We start from the raw sequence: 26694 nt of genomic DNA, 5'->3' as shown, positions 1-26694 counted from the left end.
TTTTGAAAGAATGAGAATAGTAAAGGAACTAAGTGTTAAGATAATGCAGGACAGGATGAAAAGGAGTGAATGAAATAAACAAAAATGTGAGACATGATGGTTTATGCCTCCTTGTGGAAGAGGGTAGATCCTCAGATCCAAAGGGTTGCACAGAACAGTCTTAGCAGAAGCTTAAGCAGACTTAATATAAGTGTTTGGTCACAGCAGTAGAGGATTGGCAGTGAGACAAAACCTTCCAGTTGCTATGGGCAATGTTTCATCTCACTGATCCCAAAGGTATCACAGATTGGCAAAGCCTTGGGCAAGTTAATTACTCTCTTTCAGCCTATATTTTCTCAACTGTAAAATAAAGATAATACTACTCATCTGATAAAAGTTATGAGGAGGGACTGGGATGTGGCTCAGTGGTAGAGTGCTTACCTAGCAACCATGAAGCCCTCATTTCAATTCCTCAGTGCCACATAAACAGAAAAGGCCAGAAGTGGCACTGTGGCTCAAATGGTAGATCACTAGCCTTGGACAAAAGAAGCTCAGGGACAGTGCTAGGCCCTGAGTTCAAGCCTCAGGATTGTTCAAAAAGAAAAGTTATAAGGAAGCCAGACACAGTGGTGCACACCTGAAATCCTAGCTACTCGGGAGGTTGAGATCTGAGGATCATGGTTCAAAGCCAGCCCGGTAGGAAGCTCTGTGAGACTTACCTCCAACTAACCACCAGAAAACTGGAAGTGGCACTGAGACTCAAGGTGGTAGAATGCTAGCCTTGAGCAAAAGAGCTCAGCGATAGTGTCCAGATCCTGAGTTCAAGCCCCACAACCAACCAAAAGAAAAGTTATGAGGACTAACAGATAAGACAGATGTACCCAGTGAATGGTAATAGTAAGTATAAGTTGTCATCAAAGCCAAGAAAAGTTCCTAAAATAGGTAGTGAAAACTATTAAATCTTCTAAAGTAATAAAAAAAAGTTGTGTTGGACCATTACTAACAATTAGTTTATAGAACAAAATGATGCTGGTGGGCTGGGGATATAGCCTAGTGGCAAGAGCGCCTGCCTCGGATACACGAGGCCCTAGGTTCGATTCCCCAGCACCACATATACAGAAAACGGCCAGAAGCGGCACTGTGGCTCAAGTGGCAGAGTGCTAGCCTTGAGCGGGAAGAAGCCAGGGACAGTGCTCAGGCCCTGAGTCCAAGGCCCAGGACTGGCCAAAAAAAAAAAAAAAATGATGCTGGTGTTAGTCTCAGTTATGCAATGTCCACAAAGGTTTTAAGAAAATGACATAGCGCATCTCAACTAGCAGCTTCATTATACCTGAATAATATAGGTTCTGAACAAAGAATATGGTGCCCACAACTGATACATTTCTACTTATGAACACTTAAAAAATAGAGTATCTCCTTTTAATGCAAGTGTCCAATAGAAAATGGCTAATTGAATTGTAGAAGATAGCGATGGAAAAGAGAAACAGAGGTGTGTTTTTTTTTAAATAGTAAACTTTCTCCTTTGCTCTATTCTCACCAAACTTTTAGCCATAAATCATTAAAACTATAAAAGGTTCTTAAAAATTTCACAGTGTACTAAACTTATTAGGGAAGTAAGTTTTATTTAGCTACACTAATTGTACGTACTACCTGAGCACAATGTCAGGTGTTAGATCAGAACAATTGCCAAGATGATGCTTGTCCATCCACCTTGGTTGTACCTGTTTGAATATTTAAATATGAACTACCACCAACCAGGTCTGCATGATGGAGCACACCAGTAATCCCTGCAGTCAAGAGATGAGGCAAGTAGGTCTTGAGTTTGAGGCCAGCTCGGGGGGGAAAAAAAAAAGAAAAAAAGGAAAGCTACCAGGAAATAAACAGCATACCCTTTATAAACTGAATTAGACAAAGGGTCTGAATAAAGATTACAAATCTTTGTTTCTCTCTAAGAAAGTGGTCCACGTTCAAGAAAATGATATCCTCCACACATTCTCCCATTTTTATAAACTATTCATTTCTCCAATTAACTTGACACTATGGACATCATACACACACTACAACATCCTAAAACAGTTCATAATGTTTAAACTTTCCAAGGTTGAAGGAGAATCCACAAACTATACTAATTTAAGATAGTGGCCATCTAGAAAATTTCACCAAGATATATGGATAAGGCCTTCAAGTAGATAATCAAGTAAATAATCAAAAGAAAATGTCTACTAAGAATAACACAATATGTTGGTGCCAGCGGCTCATACCTGTAATCCTAGCTACTCAGGAGGCTGAGATATGAGAATCTCAGTTCAAAGACAGTCCAGGCAGGAAAGTCCATGAGACTCTTATCTTCAATTAACCCCCAGAAAACCAAAAGTAGTGTTGTGGCTGAAAGTGGTAGAGTGCTAACCTGAGCAAAAGAGCTTAAGGACAGTACCTAGGCCCTGAGTTCATGCCTCGTTATTGACAAAAAAAAAAAAAAAAAAAGTCAAGATAAAATTGGACACGGTAGCCAACTGCTGGTGGCTCATGCCTTGTAATCCTAGTTATTCAGAAGACTGTGAACTGAGGATCAAAGTTTGAAGCCAGCCCAGGCAGAAAAGTCCCTGTGAGGCTCTTATCTCTAATAAACTACTCAAAAAAGCTAGACGCAGCACTCTGGCTCAAGTGGTAGAGGGCTAGCCTTGAGCACAAAGAGGTTCAGGGATTTCTAGCACCCAAGCCCTGAGTTAAAGCCCCAGGACTGGCAAAACAAACAACAACAAAAACTGGATGTGGTCGCACATACCTATAACTCCAGTTCTTGGAGTGGTTGAGGCCAGTTTATCACAAGTTTGAGGCTAGCCTAGGCTACAATCCAAATTCAAAACCAACCTAGGGTACAATAATAAAATAATAAAAAATAAAAATAATAAAAAGATAAGTTGGTTAGATTACCAATTAATTACAAATATGAGGCTATATCCTGGATCTTGAAATGTGTTTCCATGAGAACATTCTTTACTTCTAATTTTATAAGTTCTACATTTGCTTAATGTCTCCCATTTTCTTCCCAAAACCTTGACTCATTCTCTTACTTGCTTTTTCAGATGACCTAAGCCTTGGCTAGACTGACACACCTTAGAAAGCTCACTTAGATTTCTGTCAGGCCAAAAGCCTAGTATCTACGAGATTGGGGAAAAAAATGGCTAGGATTCAGGCTATGGAAACAGATAGATATGGGTTTAAGCACTACCTCAGAATACTCTTTAGATATATAACCTTGGACACATTCTCTTTGTCCCACACTTCCTCATCTGTAAAATGGGGAAAATGCCACCTATATTTCAAAGTGTTTTTGTAAGTATTACAGAGATATGTATGACAATTCCTGGCACATAAAAGGCCAATTAGTGGTAACTATTACTAGGGGCCAATTGCCAATTGCCTTACTGAATTCTGCCAAGTTGTACTTTTCTAACTGGCAAAGAAGTTATGCTGCTCCCACATTCCCATGCCTAAATCCCAAACACTCCATTTCAGTAATCTATAATTAACCTAATCAAGAGCTTAAACATTTCAGGACAAGAAAGCACTAACATGGCCCAACTCATTCTCTTTTGAAAGCAACAAAGCAGGGCAAGTTAGATATGTTCGTCAAGAGAAGTACGGAGTCTATTTGAACACAGTCATTGTCGGTAGTGATTAAGCACAGATTAGGTAAATTCTTTAGTTAGCAGACATACTGTTAGAAAGTTTTAACTTTTTGTGTCTTGTTTTCTCTCCTGTGTCTGACATTCCTACTACCCACTGACAAGAACACAAGGGAAAAATCCTTTCAGCTATTATTACCACATTCACTGTGAAACTTATGTTTCCATTTCACAAATTACATCGTTAGAGATTTTTGATTTGCTGAGTTCACTTAAGGTGGATTTATTAAGAACATTAAATATAACCATAATGATAAGATCTGGCCCCAAATCACCACAAGTTACAGGATAAAGGCAAATGCCAAAGATGAAATATGCCTGAGTAACGTGAACACCATATGTTCATTTGTATTAACTACTACACTTGGGAATTTGGGCTCTTAAGAAAAGTTCATTTCCCTTGTGTGGCTATGCACAGTAAGAGAAGCAAGGAAACTGATGACAGATACATGGCTGGAATAAGAGAAAATCTCAATAGAAGTTTGATTGAACATAAATGTTTGTACATGACACTAACAACAACAACAACAAAAAAAAGCAAGTCACTAGTTACAGAGTCAAAGGCAACTACTTTAATCCTAAAATTGCCAGTCTCTCCACATACCTTAAAGCAGAAGGGAGCTAATAATCAGAATGATTATTTAAATTGAAAATCTAAGAATCAAGAAAGGTCCAACAAATTGAAATATCACAATGCAGTTTCTAATGAAGTGACTTTCCACTTGTGAAAAGAAGAGCAGTCTTATTTCCATTTAACTAATTCTATTATTAGGAAATTAAAAGATTCTGCCCCAACAAAAGTGACTCAAAATCATATGTTATGTTGCATAACTATAATCCCACCACTTTGGAGGCTGAGGCAGGATCTTAAGTGAGTTCAACACCAGCCAAGATTCTCTCTCTAAACAAACAAACAAACACAAAAAGGTTCAACAATGTCCTTGCTTATGTCATAAGCTTCATGTTTGCCCAGAACTTCACTTGATTATCTTTCAGCCAAGAAATTGTTTCTTGGTGCAATTAACATCGTAAGACAAGCTCAACCCTGTCTTCATAGCCTCCAGGCTGCTGAGTAAATCTAGAATCATGAAACATACATTTTGATACTGAAAACATCGGAAGGAGGTGGTTCAGCAACAAGGAAGATGGCCAAGAAGAAAAATACTCTGGTATGCTGGCCTGTGACTTTGTAACTTCTTTATATAGAATCTATTGAATTATGTGTACCTTTCAGAATTCAGGGTACCATGCACTTAGCCATAACAGAATAAAAATCAATTTTTCTTAATAGTACCTATTGTTTCTTAATTCCCTGTGGTAAGTGACAAGTTCAATGCAAAGACCTTCACAAATATTTCTGATCTTTAATCATATTTTAATATATTCATTTTACAGAAAAAAAACTGACTTATAGAACTTGGAAATTACCCAAATTCTAGGGGTACCAGAACTCAAACCCAGGTCTTCCTGACTATAAATTCCATGCCATAAAAACAATTCATTATACATTTTTGTCCTCAAAACATAATTAAATTACAGATTTTTTTTTTGGTTGGTCGGTCGTGGCGCTTGAACTGTGGGCCTGGCCACTGTCCCTTAGCTCTTCAACTCGAGGCTAGCACTCTAACACTTGAGCCACAGTGCAACTTACAGTTTTCTGGTGGTTAATTGGAGATAAGAGTCTCACGGACTTTCCTGCCCAGGCTGGCTTTGAACCATGATCCTCAGATCTCAGCTTCCTGAGTAGCTAGGATTACAGGCATGAGCCACTGGCACCTGGCTTAAACTACAGATTTAAAAAAACAAACACCAAAAAAAATTTTTGTTGACGTTCCAGTTCTGGAGCTTTTACTCAGGGCCTGGGTACTGTCCCTGAGCTGCTTTGGCTCAAGTCTAGCACCTTACCACTTAAGCCACAGCTCCACTTCTGACTTTTTGGTAGTTAATTGGATATGAGTATCACAGGAAGCGGCACTGTGGCTCAGTGTTAGAGCAGTAGCCTTGAGCTCTGAAGAGCTCAGGGACAGCACCCAGACCCAGAGTTCAAGCCCCATGACCTGACAAAATACACACACACACACACACACACACACACACACACACACACACACACAAATACCTTTTGTGCTGGGAATGTGGCTTAGTGGGAGAGTGCTTGCCTACCATTCGAAGCCCTCGGTTCCAGTCCTCGGCACTGCTTAAGTGGTAGAATGCTATCCTTGAGCAAAAAAGAAGCTCAAGGACAGTGTCCAGGCCCTGAGTTCATGCCCCAGGACTGGCACCAAAGGAAAAAAAAAAATGTCTCACAAACTTTCCCTGCCTGGGCTGGCTTCCAACCCTGATCCTTGGATCTCAGCCTCCTGAGAAGCTAGGATTACAGGCATGAGCCACCAGTGCCAAGCTAAGAAAACAACTCTTAATCACAAGAAAAAGGTTTGACCAGCAGGTCACCATCACCAGTCAGAAATGTGCTTCAGATTTTCAACTCCTATCAGGGTACTTCCAGCAGGAGTGCCCACACTGCCTTGAACTATATATAGTTCCTCCTAGCCAGAAGTTTAGTATTGCACATAACAAGGACATGTCCTGAAGCATTATTATAGTCTTGCCTTTGATAAAATTTGTTACTGTATTTGGGTAGTTAGAATGAAAAGGTTATCTATGATACCTTAATTAACTGACAATTACAACAAAATGTTTGGCTGCATCCAAAGTTCCAATTCAGCTAAGCCCTACAGAGTAAAACCAATAGAGTTCACATCCGTATTGTTCTAACAGAATAATTAAGAATCATTTGCAAAAATGTAAAAAAATATTGTGTTCATATTGTGCCTGAGAAATTAGACAAGAATCGTTTTTGGATGATCCATATCTGTCCTCCCAATACTTTTTTTCTGAGCTGATTTAGAGCTGAAAAGGAGACAGGGGAAGCAGAGACAGAAGGTGAGGGATCATATAGCCAATGTCCAAGGAATAAAGAGATATTAATACAACTAGGTGCCCTTACTCCGTGGTGTCCCGAGGCCTCAAAACTGTATGAAAAGAAGCGGGCCGCTAGGACAAAAAGTCCCACAACAATCGTTTTCCCAACAGTAGCAGCATTTCTTCCTAACATTTTCAGAATCTTTTAATAAAGGAACCAAAATAAGTCATTTTCTTCATATACGATCGAATAACCCTGGTGACCAACTTCTGAGCAAAGAGGACAAATCTCTTAAGATTAAAAAGAATTTTCCCTGTCGCACTTGTACAATCCGAGAGGATACACGAATATTACAGTAACTGGAAAAGAAGGACAGAGCATCAATTCTGCTCAATGGAAGCGGTGGGCCACAGGAAGGCAGAAAGTCATCATCTGTATAGAAAGCCACACAACTCGGAGGATTTCAATGCGAGCTAAACTACTGCTTACTCGTTCTCCAAGCAGAAGAGATCTTTCCACCCGTGTTGCTGGGTGAACACAAGAGAACTGCGAGACCATCGGGGTCTCCACCCCGAATAGTCTGGAAAATAACATGGGACGGGGGGAGAGTGTAGTAGGAGAAGCCTCTCTCCTCTCCTCAGCCGGTCTATTCCAAGTAGTAGAGGCGAGGCGCTACCTCCATGTTACGTATAGCCAAGTGCGGCTGTGCTACCTGGAGTCTCTGCTTCCCGGCACCAAGCGCCGGGTGGCTGCGGGTCCCAGAGTGGGTTTGAGAGGAGAGGGGTCTCCGCTCTCCCGATCAAAAAGGAGGGCGTGGAGGAAGGTGCCGTCGCGCCCAGAGGATCTGCGGCTCCCCTCCCCTCCCTCGCTTCCTCTGAGAGGCAGCCCGGCCCCAGTACCTTCTTAACTGTGCGCGGCGCCTCCGTGACGGTGCCGTCGGGGCTGACCAAGGCCTCGCCGCCGTCCCGGTGCCGCTGGTGCTGATGATGCGGGTCGCTCCGTTTCATGGCCGACGCCTGAGGCACCTTCCCGGCCGCAGGGCTAAGAGCCGCGGCGGGCCCCGAGCCAGGGGCAGGGGGCCGCTCGGCGGCGGGAGTTGGAGCCTCGGGATCTCCGCCGCCCGCCGGGGGGGCCATGGCGCTCAGGGCCGCCGTGCTCAGTCCTAACTGGGGCTCCGGCTCGGATGGGCTCAGGTCCTTCAGCTCCTCAGGCACCTTGGCGGCAGCCGCTGCTGACACAACCTGCACCGACATCACCACCTCCGCTGCAGCCGCCGGCACTGACTCCAGCTCGGGCTCGGCCCCGCCTCCTGCTTCCCTTCCTCTTCCCTCCCCCATTCCCCCACTCCGCCCCTCCATCGCCTCCGCTCCCACCCCCTTCCTCCACCCGCCCTCCCGCCCGCCCGCCCGCAGCCAGCCCCGGGCCCTCCAGCCCCGCCCCGCCCCGCCCCTAGTCCAACTCCCTCGCGCGGTGCCACGGAACCTGTAGTGCGCTTGCTCCTGGCCGCACGCGCCGAGAAGACGACGGGACCTCAGCTCCCGACGAGCTCAGTGTGGTGGGGCGCGAGGCCTTCTGGGAGTTGTAGTTCCTTCCTCTTCCGGAAAGTAGCGTTTCGTTGAGAAGAGGGAGCAGCAGGGATGGCGACTAACGGAAAGAAGGGGAGGACGAGTGAAGCGACCGAGAGGATGAGGGAGAGGAAAATCTCTCGAGGACTTGCGGCTTCCTGGGAGGGAATGCCAAAAATCCCAGAGAAAGTGGAGGGGGGCGTGGGGGGGGGCGGAATGAATGACTCCTCTTGACAGCCTGAATGTCCTCTTGGGACTGCAGGCGCGTCAGCGATCACGTGGTTGGCATTTAAAGGAAAAGCGCCACGTCACGTGAGGAGAGTGCTGGCTCCGGGCTTGAGTTACTTTTTCGCCCGGACTCAACGTCTTCCAGAACTTCAGTGGCTCACTATTTGGAAGAAATAAAATGGGCTTGCAGCTGTGGCAGTTTCTAGCACATTCTGTGTTTGGAAGCTAAAACGAACCCCCCAAAAAGTTTCCACTACGTGGAAATTTCACTGCTGAGAAAATAGCACAATACTTTAATTGAGGCCAAATCCTTTGACCTATTACTTCTATGGAAGTAAATCTGAGATTTAGATACCTAAGTAGCATAGCAGAACATTAACTAAAGTCCAAATAATGATTCTTGTAAGTGATATATTTGAGTGATTTACTTTCTTTGAACCTTTCTGTAGTCTTTATTTTGTACAATTTTACATTTAGAGTCTAAGTTCAAAGGCATATATGGCACATTTATTTATTTATTTTGGCCAGTCCTGGGCCTTGAACTCAGGCTTCTTTTTGCCTAAGGCTAGCATACTCTGCCACTTGAGCCACAGCACCACTTCTGGCCGTTATATATGTGGTGCTGAGGAATCGAACCTAGGGCTTCATGTATACGAGGCAAGCACTCTTGCTACTAGGCCATATTCCCAGCCCTGGCACTTTTATTTTTAAAAAATTATTTTGATAGTACCTTCCTGTATGTCAGCACTAGGAGAGGCGGGCGGGACACAAAAAAAAGACAACACAAAATAGTGGAACATTTACAGACTTGAAGAATAACTTATTTTTGTGATAAAGGGAAATAAATGATGTTGATAAAAAATAAACTAATTTAAGGGTCTCTGTTTGAAGTCAAGGCAGGAAAGTCTGTGAGAATCATTTCTTCAAATGAACTACAAAAAAAAATTATGTTGGAAATAGAGCTGTAGCTCAAGTAGTAGAAAGCTAGCCTTGAGCAAAAAGCTCAGGGACAGCACTCAAGCACTGAGTTTGAGTTGCAGGACCCCCGTCCCCCAAAAAATAATAACAATAGCACTAGTAATAATAATAAACTACAAAGCAGGAGGCAAAATTATACATAGATTTTATATAGCTAGGTGCCTGTGGCTCACACCTGAAAGCCTAGCTACTCATAAGGTATGAAATGAGATCTTAGGATTACAGTTTGAAGACAGTCCTGGCAGACAAATCTGAGACTGTTATTCCAATTATCCACCAAAAAGCTGGAAGGGGAGGTGTGGCTCAGGTAGCAAAGTGCCAGCAAAAAAAAGCCAAGCCAGAGCATAGTGCGCATGCTCACACACACACACACACACACACACACACACACGACTATTAAAAGGGAAAATTTTCCCCTCTATTCTCAGAGAAACTGATGCAAAGGGAATCTTACCATTTGTGATAGCAAGCCAAGCGCTAGTGGCTCATGCTTGTAATTTTAGCTACTCAGGAGGCTGAGAACTGAGGATCGCAGTTCAAAGCCAGCCCAGGCAGGAAAGTCTATGAGACTCTTATTTCCAATTAACCACCAGAAAACCAGAAGCAGCGCTTCTGGTAGAGCACTAGCCTTGAGCAAAAAAAGCTCAAGATCAAGCTCCATGAGTGACAAAAAAAAAAAAAAAGATAGACTTGATAACTCAAGTGGGCTACTGGCCACCAGTCATTAGAGTAAACATTTTTTTCTTTGCTTTGCTATAATCCCCTCTCCTCTGCTACTAGTATTTGGAAATGTGCTCTCCTGCTGGCCTTGGCTTACCTTGCTTGGCTTATCTTTCATTTCCTAGTCTCCAAATCTGTGTATCACACTGTATTGAAAGGCACCTGGGCACAGCCATTCCTACAAGGCCTACTAGTCCTCCAGACATAAGAACTTCTTAGGGGCTTGTGCCTGTAATACTATCTACTCTGGAGGCTGAGATCTGAGAATCACAGTTTGAAACCAGCTGTGGCAGGAAGTCTCTGAAACTCTTATCTCCAACAAACTATGAGAAAAAGCTGGAAGTGGCACTGTGGCTCAAGTGGTACAGCCCAAAGGCTCAGGGACAGTGTCTAGGTCCTGAGTTCGAACCCCAAGGCCAGCAAAAACAAAACAGAAAAGAAAAAAAGAGCCAGGCATGGGTGGCTCATGCTTGTAATCCTAGCTACTCAAGAAAGTCCATGAGACTCTTCTCTCCAATTAACCTCCAGAAAACCAGAAGTGGAGCTGTGGCTCAAGTGGTAGAGTACTGTCCTTGAGCTGAAAAGCTCAGGGACAGCACCTAGGCCCAGAGTTCCAGCCCCATGACCACACACACACACACACACACACACACACACACACACACACACACACACACACACACACACATAGCTTCTTAAGCTTTCTTTTCACATTATGGCTTTCAGAATTTCCTTCCTGTTACAGAAAACTAGCCCAGAGTTCCACCCTCCAGCTGTCAGGGACAAGATTAACAGCTCTATAACTGATTTTCTTTCTTCCCACTAATGCTCAAGGGAGCTCAGCCACCTGGTATATATAGGAGCTCATAGGCAGCAGCTGCCTACCTGGACTGCCTCTAGAACTGATTACTAAGGAGATGAATTAACTCTTCAGTGAGGTGCGGATATAAATGCAAAGGAGTTAAAGCACTGGAAAGAGGCCAATATTCAACCTTTATTTATCTTGAGCTACCACTGCTAGACATCAACAGTCAGGTTATACTATTTTTACCCCATTTTCAGCTCCACCCTACATAGCCAAAGCTTCTGCCATCTTTATTGCCAAGGTGTATCAGGCATAGTTGAAGAGGAATTGCTATACTGGAAACCGGATGAGTAAATACAAGTTTGTGAATTATTTAATGAAACCTTAAGATTATATGTCTTGGTACTAGGAATATGGCTTAATGGTAGAGTGTTTGCCTAGCATGCATGAAGCCCTGGGTTCAATTCCTCAGTATCACATACACAGAAAAAGCCAGAGTGGTGCTGCGGCTAAAGTGGTAGAGTGCTAACCTTGAGCAAAAGAAGCTCAGGGATAGTGCCCAGGCCCTGAGTTCAAGGACCAGGACAGGCAAAAAAAAAATTTAGATGTTTTCTGCCTTTACCTGACTCATTCAGCTGCCATAACCCTAGCTGACAGGACTATATCTTCCATGCAGAAAATTGGAAGGACTTCTCTGAGCAATCTGACCAGCCTAAAAGAAAATGAGAGTTCTTTTCTTAAGGAAATAGGCCAGACTAGTCACCCACAATGAAGACAATGCTTCTTGAACCAGGTAGTGCAACTCTTTTGTGACTTTGGGGGGGAAATATTACAAACTCAATGCCTCAGGATTCCTAGCCACTTCAGCCATGCCCCCAGCACTTTTTTGCTTTAGTTATTTTAGGGGTAGGATGGGGTGTTTTTTTTTGTTGTTGTTTTTTGAACTCAGGGCCCTGAGCACTGTCCCTGGCTTCTTTTTGCTCAAGGCTAGCACTCTACCACTTGAGCCACAGCACCACTTCTGGCTTCTTCTATATATATATGGTGCTGAGGAATCCAACCCAGGGCTTCATGTATACAAGGCAAACACTCTACCAATAGACCATATTCCCAGCCCCGGCATCTTATTTTTGTTTGCCCCAACCAGATTCAAGCCAGCATGCCTAGTTTAAAAAAATTCAGATGAGGCCGTGCACCGATAGCTCAAGCTTGTAATCTTAGCTACTCAGGAGACTGAAATCTGAGGCTCTCAGTTTGAAGCCAGCTTAGACTGGAAAGTCCATGAGACTCCAATTAACCACCAGAAAACCAGAAGTGTTCCTGTGGCTCAAAGTGGACAGTGTTCAGGCCTGCATTCAAGCCCCATGACTGACAACAAAAGAAAAGAAAAGAAAAGAAAAGGAGCTGGGAATGTGGCTTAGCAGTAGATGCTTGCCTAGCATGCACGAAGCCCTGGGTTCGATTCCTCACACCACGTAAACAGAAAAAGCCAGAAGAGACGCTGTGCTCAAGAGGTAGAGTGATAGCCTTGAACAAAAAGAAGCCAGGGACAGTGCTCAGGCCCCGAGTCCAAGAGCCAGGACTGGGAAAGAAAAGAAAGAAAAGACAGAAAGACAGGAAGGAAGGAAGGAAGGAAGGAGAAAAGAAATGAGGTCTTTTTGCACAGTGAACCTTTTACATCTTTGTAAATTTTCAAAATTCTGGGAACAAAGGGAAGATGTCTGGGACCACAGAATGAATTGGAGGCCAGGCCAGCTTAAACTGCACTATGAAACCTTCTCTCAAGAAAAACAAAGCTGGGTACTTGTAGATCACACTTGTAATCCTAGCTACTCAGGAGGATGAGATCTGAGAAGCAAGATTCAAAGCCAGCCCAGGCAGACAAAGCTGAGAAACACTTATCTCCAATTAACCAGCAAAAAGCTGGGAGTGCTTAGAATAAATCATGTTAAGTGAAGTAGGCCAAGCTCACTGGGACAAATGGCACAAATTTTCTCTCATATGCAGAAGCTAGATCTAAAATACATTGGGACGTGAGAAATTATAAAGGACTCTAGGCTTTCAAACACCGTAAGACCAAAGGAGCATACTCTTAGGAGTGGAACCCAAAGGTGCAATGCTACGTGTATCTAATCATATAAAATAATATTTATTTAGATGACCTCCAGGAAATGGAAACAAACGAAAAAAAATCTGGGAGTGGGGAAGTGGCACAAGTGATAGTTTGTTCAAGCCCCAATACTGGCACACAAACAAGCAAACAAAAAGCAACATATAAATTGTTCACAGATTGTCTACAGATACACTGCTGCATGTAAGAAAGTATAAAGATGTAAAAAACAAAACAAGGGCTGGGAATATGGCCTAGTGGTAAAGTGCTCGCCTCGTATACATGAAGCCCTGGGTTCGATTCCTTAGCACCACATATATAGAAAAAAGCCGGAAGTGGCGCTGTGGCTCAAGTGGTAGAGTGCTATCCTTGAGCAAAAAGAAGCCAGGGACAGTGCCCAGGCCCTGAGTCCACGCCCCAGGACTGGCAACAAAAACAAAACAAAACAAAAAAACAAAACCAAAACAGCCAAGTAAGGTGGTACATACCTATAATCCCAGTTACTCAAGCAGCTGAAGCAGGATTGAGAATGGAGGCAAACTTGGGCTACATAGCAATACCTGTGATGGGGGGTATGGGGGCCACAGGGGGAAGATATTAAAAATAGACTAGAAGGAAACTCAAGAAATGCAGTTATTTTTCTTTCAAGTAGTAGGAAAGCTAGTGAGGGAGATGAGAACAGAGGGTGAGTCAAAAAGGGATTTTAACTAACTCTGTTATATTGTTTAAAAAAATAGGTTGGAAGAAAGTTTGATAAAATTGACGAAACGTTATTAATTCTGAGTGGTGGTAATATGGGCACTCATGTTGTTGTTCCTTGTGCCTTTCATTTTCTTTCTTTTTTTTTTTTTTCCAGTCCTGGGCCTTGGACTCAGGGCCTGAGCACTGTGCCACTTGAGTCACAGCGCCACTTCTGGCCATTTTCTGTATATGTGGTGCTGGGGAATCGAACCCAGGGCTTCAAGTATACGAGGCATGCGCTCTTGCCACTAGGCCATATCCCCAGCCCCTCATTTTCTTATACTGAAAATAAACCTGAAGCTGGTAGGAGGAAGCAGCGGAGGCAATGTACATACTGTTTTAAGGATGCTGGGACCAACAGAGGCAGGAAGGCCTCAGCCTGACACCTGAGGTTGAGCAGCTGAGGGGCTCAAAGCACAGCTAGAGAGGTTGATGTGAGGACCACAGCAAGTCAGCTCCTCTTAGACCCAGAGGAGTTTCTTCAGGTAATCACCGTTGCTCAGTCCAACAATCCTTCCAGATTTCTTGTTTGGTGGGCGTCTGAATGATTCTGAACTATGAGGCTATGGCCTCATGCCTGCATTCTGGAAAAGTGTGCTCACACTGTCACTTAGTGGCCACAGTTATCACTGCAGCCATACCAAGATAGTTCTTAGCTTTTGAAGGCATCCTCCAATCCTTACAAAGCATCTCCCCTCCCCCAAAAAACAAAAATCAAAAAAGGACAAAGGGAAAACTGGTAGTTAAATATAATAAAGATAAAAATAAAATTGTAGCACTTTTCATTACAGAAAAATTCATTAAACAACACCGATAACTTTTATTGCTTCAAATATTGTACTTCATAGATGGAAAAATTAGCTATGTTCCAGAAAGTAGTAACAGTGAGAATGAACAAGATTTGCAAGCACAAAGGGAAAGGGTGGCCAAACAGAACACAAAATAGGAAATCTGAATAGGATAGAACTAAGGGAGAAAAAAGCCTGGATTTAAGCTGGGTACTGGTGGCTCATGCCTGTAATCCTAGCTACTCAGGAGGCTAAGATCTGAGGATCACAGCCCAAAGCTAGCCCTGGCACAAAACTCTGTGAGATTCTTATCTCCAATTAACCACCAGAAAACAGGAAGTGGCACTGTAGCTCAAGTGGTAGAGCATTAGCCTTGAGATGAAGAGCTCAGGAACAGCAGCCAGGCTCTGAGTTCAAGCCTCATGACTGACCAAAAAGAAAAGAAAAAAAAAAAAAAAAAAGAGCCTGAACTTCAGTCAGGAAGATACTGGGCCCCAGATTTAACTTACTGTGAGGTGGTATCCCTATTATTTTGGCTCATTTACCTTGTTTCTATGTAACACCATCTCCTTTGGATTAAAGTACTGTCACAGTGGTCAGTAGTCTATTAAAGCCAGAGGGTCCCAACTGCTGTGCCTTTAGGGATTCAACAATCTCACAAATCTACTGTGAGTTTCAGGAAGTTAAAGCCTGTGGAGTGCTAGGATAAAATTACTAGGTTAGTGAGTACACTGTTGTTGTTCACTGGAACAGGACTCTTGTCAAAATGCTCATCTTTCCATCACAGAAATAGCAGTAGAAAGGCGTTCTCTCCAAATAAGCCTGGATAACACTCCACATTACCCATGTCTATGGGTCCTCCTACCCTCCTTCATCCACAGGTCTCCTGGTCACATAATCTCGAGTCCTCTTAATCCAATTTCCAACTCATATTTGAGGAAGAAACTAAGAGGCTTTCCTGCAGTTTGAGTTCTTCTGACTACCCAGAAGAGGATGCTGAAGACCAGAATATACCTAGTCCAGTATCATCATTGCTAAAAGTCAGACACACATACCCCCAACCTTCCTACCCCACCCCATGAAGGTTAGGTTCAAGATTGGCCCCAGGAGCTACATCATCCTCACCCCATCATGGAGAGACCTGTTCCCAATAGTTACTCTAGAAACAAGCTGCATGTTAGTGTTAAACCATCATGTTCTCAGTGAGGCAGCTGTGACTATGTGTGGCTATGTAGAGGCAACTGACTGGGAAGGAAAACCCACATATTAAGGTGACTGGGCTGACATCTGACTGTTGTCATCTGATCTGTCAGAATTGCCATAGGAAAATGTGGAAGACAAGAGATAAGTACCAGATAAGTAGTTAGGGCAGGCCTGGAGCTAAGGAAAAGAAACAAGCCATGACTTTATACAAAAACATTTTATTTGCTGTTTATAGCTTTTCTCCCCATCCCCACCCCTGACCCAGAACCCAGCCCACCACTAAGACTTCTTGTTGTCTGGTTCTTGAATGTGGAGTTCTGGAGACATAAAAGTTAGGAAAGGTGGAAAGTTTCCTCTCCCACTAATTGTGGATGTTGAAAGAAGCTTTCTTGCAGGGCTAAAACTACAGAGTAGCTTTTCAGAGTAGCCCCTCAAGTCAGAGGGTCATCCTTGCTGCACGAAAATAAGGAGATACATAACCCATGACTCAGGGGCTCAGAGGCTCCCCAAAACTCTCCAAGGCTGAGGTTCCTGGTAGTCCATGCTTCTACTCCAACAGGTCAAGGCCGAACTAATCTCTTACCTGGAGATGGAGCTCAGCAGCGAGTGTGTGTGTGTGTGTGTGTGTGTGTGTGTGTGTGTGTGTGTGTGTGTGTGTGTGTGTGTGTGTACTATAGAACTGGGTCCTAATCAATGGACAAGAAGTAGGAAGGGTGGAACTGAGATGGGTAAGGGGGAAGGTTTGGGAAAACAGAGGATGGGTTTGGGTAGGGCCATCTGTTAACAGAGATCATGGCCACTATGTAATAGGACACTTCTAACATCACAACCACCAAGAAAAGAAAGAAGGGGGTTCTGTCCTCACTTAGACAACAAACAATACAAAAAACACTTTTGGTCTGAGAGTACCAGAAAAGGGCACCCTTTGGCACAGAAAAGAGCAGCCAGCTCTCATCTGCCAGACATGGCCACCACAGTCCACTCTGTACTGTCACCCCTGTCTCTGCTATTATCACCCACCACAAGCTGTGCTGGAGACTGAGACCACCAGTCAGATTCCAGCTGGTGGGGGAGAAATGAAGATTCTGAGCTCTAGGGCCCTGCTGCACCTAGAATGAGGCCTACCAGTGACATCTGGCTCTTTCCTACAGTCCTGCTGCTTGAGCCACACATACAGAACTCTCCCAGGAAGGCAAGTGCCCCAGAGCTTCTCTGGAAGAAGAGGCCCCAGGGAAGCACCCTCAGGGGAGGAAGAAGAGCCTCAGGGTGGTGTGTGTTTCTCTTCCTTGTCCCAGGTCCTGCTATTAAAGTTCAGAAGTCTGAGTCTGCATCCATGAGCTCTGCCTCCATTAGGTTGGTGCGGGAGTGGATGGGCCCCAGCACCTGGCGTCGGCCCTGAGCCCAGGCCATGGGAGCTGGAGCACTGGGGAGGAATGGATCCTGATGGGGACTGGGCTCTGGGCAGAATGGGTTGGAGACCAGGGTCCAGGCTCCCTGTCGGCAGGATTCCCCAGCTCCCCAGGCACCTGCTGCCACCAGACACTTCTGCCGGGGCAGCTGAGGCAGCCGAGGAACAGCACTGGTGGCAGGACCAGGGGTGGGGGCAGGAAGCTCAGAAGCTGCTGCCAGGGGACACACCTCCTTCTTCTTCTTCCTCCGCTTCTTCTTCCGGCCCAAGCGCTTCTCCAACTCTGGGGAGATCTCTGCCTCCACCAGCCACAGGTTGGCTTGTTCCTCAGGGGGCACTGACAGGAAAGAACACAGCCTGAGACCTGAGTTCCTTTGCTACCACTCTTCCCTCCTCGGAAATTTGGTTCTTTTGGTGCCAGTACTGGGACTTGAACTCAGTGCCTAGGCATTATTCCTGAGCTTTTTACTTTATTTTTTTCTCAAAGTTGGCACTCTACCACTTGAGCCACATCTCCACCTTCAGCTTTTAGACTTTTGTGCTGGGGCTAGCTTTGAACTGTGATACTTCTATCTCAGCTTCCTGAAGAGCTAGAATTACAGGAGTCAGCCACCAGCTCCCAGAACTTTTATTCTTTTTTTCTTTTTTTGCCAGTCCTGGGCCTTGGACTTAGGGCCTGAGCACTGTCCCTGGCTTCTTTTTGCTCAAGGCTAGCACTCTGCCAACTTGAGCCACAGCGCCACTTCTGGCCATTTTCTATATATGTGATGCTGGAGAATCGAACCCAGGGCTTCATGTGTACGAGGAAAGCACTCTTGCCACTAGGCCATATTCCCAGCCCCAGAACTTTTATTCTCGAGGCTGGACTCCACTCTAGACAACCTGAGCCGTGGCCCCACACTTCAGAGCTTCCAGGGCCTTTCCTTCCTCCTCCACCTCTGGCAGTCCCAGTACTCGTCCCAGGAACTGTTGACTCTGTGTCCCTCACTTTTCTACACAAAGCTAAACTCTCATACCTGGAGTTGCCACAGGGGTGACAGATACATCTTGGGGTAGTATAGCTCCTCTCCGAGCTACCATTTTGGTAACATGCTGGGCCCAGGCAGAGGAAACATCAGCTGAAGGCTCATTGAGGTCAAATGCCAAACCCGCTTAGAAAATGGAAAAAAAAAGAAAAAAATAGTGACTTCCCAGCTCCTTCCGGCACATCCTTCTTTATGCAGCCCCATTCATGTTCCTAAGCCAGTCCTTGGTGGAGAGAGCTCAGCCAGTAGCCAGTGATGTCTACCCTTCAGAATCTGAGGTGATCAGCCTCTGATCCCTAAAAGGCCAGAAATTGAGCCTGGGACCATGACTCCTTCTGACCCCAAAGAACAACTGGAGAGACAGAGAAAGGAGAGGGAGCAGAATCTTCATAGACCTAGAGTATCAGCAAGCAGACCCAGGGGTAGAAACAGAGAACTCCCCACCCCTCGCAAGCGGAGGTGGGGACCTGGAGAAGAAAGTGTGAGAGTAAACAGAGGCATGGCTTTATTCCTCAGTCAGCTCATTCCCCTGGGAGGGAATGAGCCCCACACCATGGAGGACCAGGGCTTGGACTGGGGTTAGGAGTGGGGCTGAGACTCACCCACAGGCCCATCATGGGAGACGGTGTGCATGCTGAAGGAGAGCTCCTGGCCTGGGTTCTGCAGCAGCTCCCTCCGCTTTGAGAAGGCCTTGGCAATCATTTTGCTCTTCTTGATCCGTTTGGGCTCATCGTCACTCTGCCCGGTCAACCTGAGAGTAGGAAATGTCAGGTCAAGAAGTAGAGGAACAGCTATGTCCCATCAACTCTGGTGACAAAATGAAGGGTTCCATCCCCACCCAGGCTGGGAGCTCAATGGACTGGCTGGCAAAGTCTCTTGAGGACTCTGAGGAGGAGAGGTCTTTCCTACAAAGTGAACGTAGAATGCAGAGCGTCTATGTGACTAATTCTCAAGCACATGCTCCCAGATACCACCAGCTGGTCCAGAATTTGGCCTAGGACCCAGGCCTCCAGAGGGCAGAAACCATCACAGGGGACAATGGTGAATCACCAAGAAGATAGCCTCTGGCAGCTCAATGCAGTGCTTTGGCACACCCAGCTTTAAGTAGCCGGGTTGCTGAAGGTAAGACTAGACAAAGCCTAAAGGCGGCCACCTGAGACTGACAGTAAGATGAGAGCGACAGGACAAGTTGGCTGCTGGCCCCACCTGCACCAGGTGCGCCTCCAGATGAGCAGTGTGGCCTTGGTCCAGACCCAGGTGCTCATGGCAATGCCGGTTCCAAACATGGCAAACAGGTTGATCTTCTCCACCAAGAGGCTGGGACGATTTTTGATCTCACAATCAGGGATAGGTTTTTTGGTGGGCAGCCCGATGGTCACATTAGCCTGGCACCTATGTTGAGGGATGGTAGACAAGGGGAAGCTTTCTGAGTCCAACAGAAAGGTACTAAACTGTTAATCTGAACACTAGAAAGAACTGAGCCCATTGATGATTTTCATGGTGCTCTTTGGTTTCTTGTTTGTTTCTCTTGGTAGCAGGGATCAAACCCAGGCCTTATACGAGGCAAGCACTCTTGCCACTAGACCATATTCCCAGCCCCAAACCCAGGCCTTATAAACTGTAGCCCCAGCCCCTCCAAGCACTTACCTGGGGAGTTTGGTTGTGTGTGTATGCCGGTCATAGGGCTTAAACTCAGGGCTTACGTGCTGTCTCTGAGCTTTTGTGGTCAAGTCTAGTGCTCTACCACTTGAGCCCGAGCTCTACTACCAGCTTTTTGGTAGATAATTGGAGATTATGGTCTTTCCTTCCTCGGCTGGCTTTGAATTATGATCCTCAGATCTCAGCCTTCTGAGTAGCTGGGATTACAGGTGTGAGCCACTGCTGCCTAACTTTCACTTGGAGAGCTTTTATGAGCTCAGGATGACTAGGCCTCACCTAAGACGATTACATTAAACCTATGGGACAGGGAGCCAGCACCACTGTGGCTTAAAGCTTCCCAGAGTAGAATGAACCTTAAGCAGTCAGTGCAAGTGGGCACGTGTGTATGTATGTGGATGCATGCATGTGCTAGTACAAGAGCATGAACTCAGGACCTAGGCACTATCGCTAGTACTCTACCACTGGAGCCACACCTCCACTTCTGGCTTTAATTGGAAATAAGAGTTTCATGGACTTTCCTGCCCAGGCTGGCTTTAAACCTTGATCCTCAAATCAGCCTTCTTAGTAGATAGTCCTAGGAACTGTGGATTGGTTAGGATTACAGTCGTGAGCCCCTGGCACCTGGTGCATGCAAGTGGACATTTAGTGTTTTTTTTAACTGCTACTCTTTGTTGTAGACACTGCTTTTCTTCCAGCAGTTGAGATGCCTCTTTTTCTCCTATTCATCTTCAGGTCACAGAAAAACACAGGTAAGACTGGCAAACATAGCAGGTGGTTAACCTGTCATAGAGAGGCAATGATTCCTGTGCAGGGATCCAGACAGTTCTATGGAAGGTGCATAGAATTAGAGACAGCACAACTTTCGTGGCTGGCCTACAGTCAGAGGAGCCAAAAAACATGATCAGGCTTCTTAAAGGGAGAATTGAGCAAGGACTCAGAGGCTGTTTGCCACATTTGGCAAAAATACAAAGCTGCTGATCTCTTGGATTAGATCATCAGCATCATCTGAAACAGAGACCCAGCCAATCTCTGGGGGCCAGCAGAGACGGTGCTGCTTTCCAGCTCCCACCCCTGCCTCCTCCAAGCCCCGGGCCCCTCACTTACAACACGTAGTCCCGGAAACTGCGCTCCCATTCGGCCTGGTTGAAAAAATCATAGAAGTGGCAGCTGAAGGTGATAAGCACAAAGCCGAAGGCCAGGAAGCCAAAAATACCTGTGGAGATTAGGGCAGGAGGGGGCATTATCAATCACAGGTACTCTAGCATTAGTGGGGAAAAGGGTATCTGTCGCTCGGGTGATTCCAGCCAGGCAGAAGGGGCAGAAGGGTCTGGAGGCAAGCACAGGTGGCCCATGTGAGAGGAGATGGGCCTGTGGAAGCAGTGTCCACATGAACTTGGATTCTTCACTTGAGAAGGCTTTCTGCTTTTGAGCTGCCACTCCCCCACCTCCCACATACACCTTGTCCTTTTCCCATGGGTAGGTCCCAGAGTTCCAGTACCATACAATATTGGGCTGGCCAGGACCTCAGACCAGAGTCCTGTGGGGGCCACTCACCCAGACGCAGCATGGTCTCATTGATCTTGCTGGCAGCCTTCTCACTCAGCAGCCCAGGGTGGTTGCTCTTGATGGAGAACAAAGTCATAACTCCTGAACAGAAGGGGACCTCAGACATTAGCAGGAGTGAGGCCACTCTCCTGGGAGGGATAAATATGGGGAGCATGGTCCCATGGCCCTGGAGTCCTGGGTCTGATTACATCTGTGCTGACTTGGGGGTACTAAAGATATTGGAGAATGGGACAGCAGCTGGTGGCAGAGCTAACATGGGCTCAGGCAACTGCAACAGAACCCAAAGAGAGGAGAGAGCCAGAGAGAGGGAGAGGGGAGAAAAAGGGAGTGAGGGATGGAAGGGAGGGAGGGGGGAAGAGAGAGAGAGAGAGAGAGAGAGAGAGAGAGAGAGAAAGCTAGATAGCTAGGCATAGTCTGGGTGCCTCTAAGATAGCCAGGTCAAAGCTGCTCTGATGGAAAAAGCCTAAAATAGAGACTTTGAAACAGCACTGTCCAACAGAAATATCTCAAAATTTCAGTGGCCATAATAAAAAACAATTAAAATTAAGTTCAATACATTTGTATAAACCTATAATATCTGAAATATAATCATTCCAACATTAAAAAAGAAAAGAAAAGAACTACCAACCCTTTGGGAGTTGGAGGCATGGCTCAGTTGGTAGAGAGCTAGCCAATAAACAAAAGCATAAGGTACCAAGTTCAAGTCTCAGTCTTGAACAAAAAAAAAAAAAAGAGAAAAAAGAAAGCAACATGCAATCCATATTCCAAGTTATGAATGAGCTACATCCCACTATTCTTATTTTGTGATGTTGTCTTTGAGATAGAGTATGTATTTTAGACTTACAATACATCTCCATTTGAACTAGTTTCCACACACCTGGCTAGTGGCTGTGTGGGGACAGCGCAGATATAAAGCATCCATCAGAGGCTGACATTCTGCCAGGAAGGGAGGAAAGAAGGCGGATGGTGTAGGGGGAGAAACTGAAACCGACAAAGAAAACCCAGTGAAAATGAGCCATGATACCAGAGCTTATCTTGGGGTGGCAGATTGAGAAACGGAAATTAGAGACCAATAAATCTGTGCATGTTGTAGAAACTGTGTATGTTGGGGGGTAGGAAGGAGGTAGAATGCAAGCTCTAGAAGACTGACAGTATATATACCCTTACCATGAGGACAGGAAAAGTTACCCAGTGTTCATCACACAAGTGCACCCTGCCAAGGGACGGCAGTGCTGGAATCCAGCCCAAGCTCCACTCAACGAGCCAGAGCCCTGGTTTTGGAAGATGGAACTACATCTTTTCTGGCTTGTACAAAGATTCTGTCCCATAGCAAGTGCTCGTGCCACTGCATCTGTCTAGAGGGTCACCTTCTTTTATTTATATGCTTATTTACTTTTCAATTTATTTTTGTGCCAGTACTGGGGCTTGAGCTTCTTTGCTCCAGATTGGTGCTGTATCACCAGAACCAGCTTTTTGCTGGTTAGAGATCAGAATATCACAGACTTTTCTGCCCAAGCTGGCCTTGAACCATAATCCTCCATTCTTAGCCTCCTGAGTAGCTAGGTGAAAGTTCTTTCTTCTATGTGGCACCAGGATCCTGACCAAGCTGGCTGCTGTCACGCCTATGAGCACATAGAAGGGTCTCTGCACATTGTGTTACCCAAAGCTCTGGCCTGGTCATCACTCACCTCGGATGAGGAAGTAGCCTCCTACGATGAGCACCAGGCCGATTGGAGCTAATACAAAGCCAGCACGGTAGCGGTAGTTCTTATACCCCACAAAACAGATGCCACTCACAGAGTCCCCATCCACCTGTGGCAAGAGAGTCAGTCACTGGCCTTGTCTACCAAGTCCACCCCATTTAGGCCCCCAGGCTCCTACTAGTCACTATACCTGGGCCACAGCAAGGATTGCCACAGTGAGGACGAAAGGAAGTGACCATGTGAGCAGGTGGAAGTAGGAGGTCTTGCCTGAGAGAGGCTGGTAGGTCGTGCCCAGGGCTTTGAAGGAGGTATGCCAGGCATAGGTGAGAACCACAAACCACACCACACCAGCCATCAGGGCGTAGTACACGATGACAAAGATGATAACGCAGGACAGGGTCTCATTGGAGCTGTGTAGACACAAGGGGTGTCACTTGTTGAGTAGGAGGCCACTTTGTACTCCCTCTACCAAGTCTCTCTGCCTTGGTCTGCTAAGATCTGGAGGAGACCTCAGGAGTCAGGGCTGAGAAACAAGACCCAGGTGAGACTGGGCAATGCTCCAGATGCAAGCAATGGAGGTCCTGAGACTGAGGCCAAGGTCTCAAGACTGAAGGCCTTGGTGCAATAAGGCAGGCCTGGATCCCACCCTGAAATCCAGCTGGTAACTCCCAACTGGCCCATTTTGTGGCAAAGGCCTATTATAGACTTCCTTCCTTCACTCTCACCACTGGGTCTCCAAGATGCTTACGTGGGCTCCCCAAGCCTCATGGTACCATCGGCACGGCACACAATCTCGCGGCGGGCACCATCCATGAACTGGGCCAACCAGCCAATGCTGCCCACGAAGAAACAAGCATTGACATAGAAGAGAATAACCGCAGGGTACCGATTCGAGTTCCGCCAGTCAGCCACGAAGGTGGCCTGCAAGAGAGTTACAGCCATTCTGTAAGGTAAGGATTGTTCTGCTGCTGCACCTGCCCTGATCGGAACCCCAAATGCTTTCATCATGACCTTCTCTGAGACCCTCCCGCAAATCCAGAGTCATGCCCCTTCAGAGCCCAGCCTCTCCCTTCCAGCTCTCCAGGTGAAGGGATCCACCCACCCCTCCCCCCTTGTCCCTCTCCCTGTCGCTTACCAGGGTGAAGAGCGTGCACAGGCCAGTGACAGCACCAAAGGCCGCAATGTAGCTGTGCATGTCTTGGTGCTCTGCCTCGGTGAAGAGTGGGTTCTGGCACTGGATCCCGCAGCCCTCCACATCCTCGTACCAGCTCTTGGGGTTGTCTGTTCGCACCAAGGGTGCTTCGCACTGACCCGAACTGTTGAACTTGATGTTCTGTACCTCATTCTGCCACCAAGGAAGGGGAGAAGGAAATGGCAAGGGGAAGGGTAACTCATGGCTGGCCACTTATTTAGGAAAGGGGAAGCATGTTTCTGGGATGCAGAACCCCATCAGACTTGGTTCCCTGTGTGTGTGTGTGTGTGTGTGTGTGTGTGTGTGTGTGTGGTGGGGCTTAAATTCAGAGTCTTGTGCTCTCATTTAGCTTTTCCAAGACTGATTTTGTCACTTGAACCACAGCTCCACTTCTGACTTTTTGCTGGTTAATTGGAAATAAGAATCTCAAATTTGCCTGGGCTGGCATTGAACTGCATTCCTCATATTTCAGCTTCCTGAGTAGCAAGGATTACAGGTGTGAACCACCGGAAACCAGCTTGTTTTCCCATCAATACGAAAGTCTTAACTTACCTTAAGGTAGGGGTCTAAGAAGCAGATACATAAATAGATGTATGGTGCTTATGCTATCTTGTATGTGGTAAATTATAGTCTGTATTTTTACAATCATTTCTATTCTTGCTATTGTTTGACATCTCTCCTTTCTCAGGCAGACTAGATATTCTTCCTCTACTTCGATCTCCTCCTACCCCCCCCCCCCCCGCCACCATCCTAGTGTCTCCTGCTATTTCTTTTTTTTTTTTGGCCAGTCCTGGGCCTTGGACTCAGGGCCTGAGCACTGTCCCTGGCTTCTTTTTGCTCAAGGCTAGCACTCTGCCACTTGAGCCACAGCGCCACTTATGGCCGTTTTCTGTATATGTGGTGCTGGGGAATCGAACCCAGGGCCTCATGTATATGAGGCAGGCACTCTTGCCACTAGGCCATATCCCCAGCCCTGTCTCCTGCTATTTCTTATTCCATGCCTTGACCTCTACACGAATGATAAAGTTCTTGACGGCAAACTCCTATCATCCATGACTCCAGTGGCACCAACAATCCTTGCTGCAATATTTTCTTGGGTGAGTTGAGAGAGAGGGTTCAATCAGTGAGCTGCTGGGCGTATGACTCCTGGATCAATGGCTACAGACAAGGTCACCAGAAATGAAGGTGCTAATCTCTCTGCATCCCAGCAGACCCCTGCCTCGTGCCAGACTAGACTGCCAGATGTTACCCCTCAGAGCACTCACGGGGCAGCCTTCAGGAAAGTGGTCGGGGGTACATCGGAGGAAGTCCGGCCAGCCCCGCTCACGCTCCACGATGGCGCAGGGGCCTCGGGTGGCCTGGCAGAGGGTACGGCTAGGCAGCTCCACCCGGTCATTCTCACACTTGGGCATGTACACGGCACACAGCAGGGGCTGGATCACTGCCCAGCAGCGGGGGGCATTCCTGAGGCCTGTGTGTGGGGAAGACAATGTGGGCATGTTGCAGTGAAGACCCTTCCCCATTTAACCCACTGAAGCGGCTGCACCCTGTCCCCTAGGTCTCTTCCACATGGCTGGACAGGTGCTACTGCTCACACTTATTGAGCACAATGTTTCTCAACAGGACAGGGCAGGACTTTTCTGTGTGCTACAGGGCTGCCCCATGCACTGCAAGCCATTTCACCTCCCTAAACCCTGCCCACCCAATACCCACAGAACCTAACTCACTATGAGTACCAGAAATGTCCCCATCCACCTCCCCCATGCAGAGGTGGTGGCAGGAAAAGGGCCTGAAGAGAAGCTTCTGGCTGGACACTGGGAATTTTTGTTGCTGTCGTTGTTCCAGTATCGGAGCTTGAACACAGGGCTCGGATGCTGTCCCTTAGCTTTTTCACTCAATGCTGATGATCTACCACTTGAACCATATCTCAACTTCTGGCCTTATGGTGGTTAATTGGAGATAAGAATCTCACGGACTCTACTACCTGGGATAGCTTTGAACCTCAATCCTCAGATCTCAACCTCCAGAGTAGCCCTAGCTACTCTTCCAGACTAGTGCCTGGCTCTTTTAAACCCTTCTTAGGCCTCTCTCTTCCAGGGGCAGGAGAACTGTGAAACCCCTCTCTCTGGGCCCACTCACTAGAACCAGGTGTTTCCCCTTGCCCAGCCCCCCAAGCCCTTGCTCCTCTTACCAAGCTGAAGTAGAGAGAGAAGAGGTGAGGACTTAAGAAGCAGTAGTCAGAGGAGCCAGGAACTCCAGATGCAGAGGAAGAAACGGGAGATCAGGTAGAGAAAAAACAGAGGAGACGCAGCCAGTGCGCAGGGAGGAGAGATGTTGTCAGTAGACAGAAACTCACAAGGGTCTCCCGGCACCCCTACCCCAGCCCAAACCTCTACTTTGTTCCACCCAATA

At 46.4% G+C, this 26694-nt stretch overlaps 2 protein-coding genes across 3 annotated transcripts in view; both read right to left on the bottom strand.

The window, feature by feature from the left end:
* The window catches only part of Ahcyl2 (adenosylhomocysteinase like 2), a 153961-nt gene extending 146077 nt beyond the window's left edge, over positions 1-7884 (bottom strand). For both annotated transcript variants that reach the window (XM_048340201.1, XM_048340202.1), the window contains exon 1: positions 7491-7884. In XM_048340201.1, the coding sequence (XP_048196158.1) occupies positions 7491-7844 (354 nt within the window). In that variant the 5' untranslated portion in view covers positions 7845-7884. The remainder of the gene's footprint in view (positions 1-7490) is intronic.
* Positions 7885-15996: 8112 nt separating this feature from the next.
* Smo (smoothened, frizzled class receptor) overlaps positions 15997-26694 on the bottom strand; it is a 28770-nt gene continuing 18072 nt past the window's right edge. The window contains exons 2-12 of the mRNA XM_048340197.1: positions 25548-25753; positions 24226-24435; positions 23839-24011; positions 23281-23500; positions 23076-23199; positions 21376-21468; positions 20926-21034; positions 19369-19554; positions 18765-18913; positions 18154-18288; positions 15997-17474 (exon numbers count right to left, since the gene is read on the bottom strand). Of these exons, the coding sequence (XP_048196154.1) occupies positions 17041-17474; positions 18154-18288; positions 18765-18913; positions 19369-19554; positions 20926-21034; positions 21376-21468; positions 23076-23199; positions 23281-23500; positions 23839-24011; positions 24226-24435; positions 25548-25753 (2039 nt within the window). The 3' untranslated portion in view covers positions 15997-17040. The remainder of the gene's footprint in view (positions 17475-18153; positions 18289-18764; positions 18914-19368; positions 19555-20925; positions 21035-21375; positions 21469-23075; positions 23200-23280; positions 23501-23838; positions 24012-24225; positions 24436-25547; positions 25754-26694) is intronic.

Source organism: Perognathus longimembris, chromosome 2, assembly GCF_023159225.1.
Source record: "Perognathus longimembris pacificus isolate PPM17 chromosome 2, ASM2315922v1, whole genome shotgun sequence".
In the NCBI taxonomy this organism is placed as follows: domain Eukaryota; kingdom Metazoa; phylum Chordata; class Mammalia; order Rodentia; family Heteromyidae; genus Perognathus; species Perognathus longimembris.
Note: the sequence above shows the minus strand (reverse complement) of the source record. Positions and strands in the feature narration are given on the sequence as shown.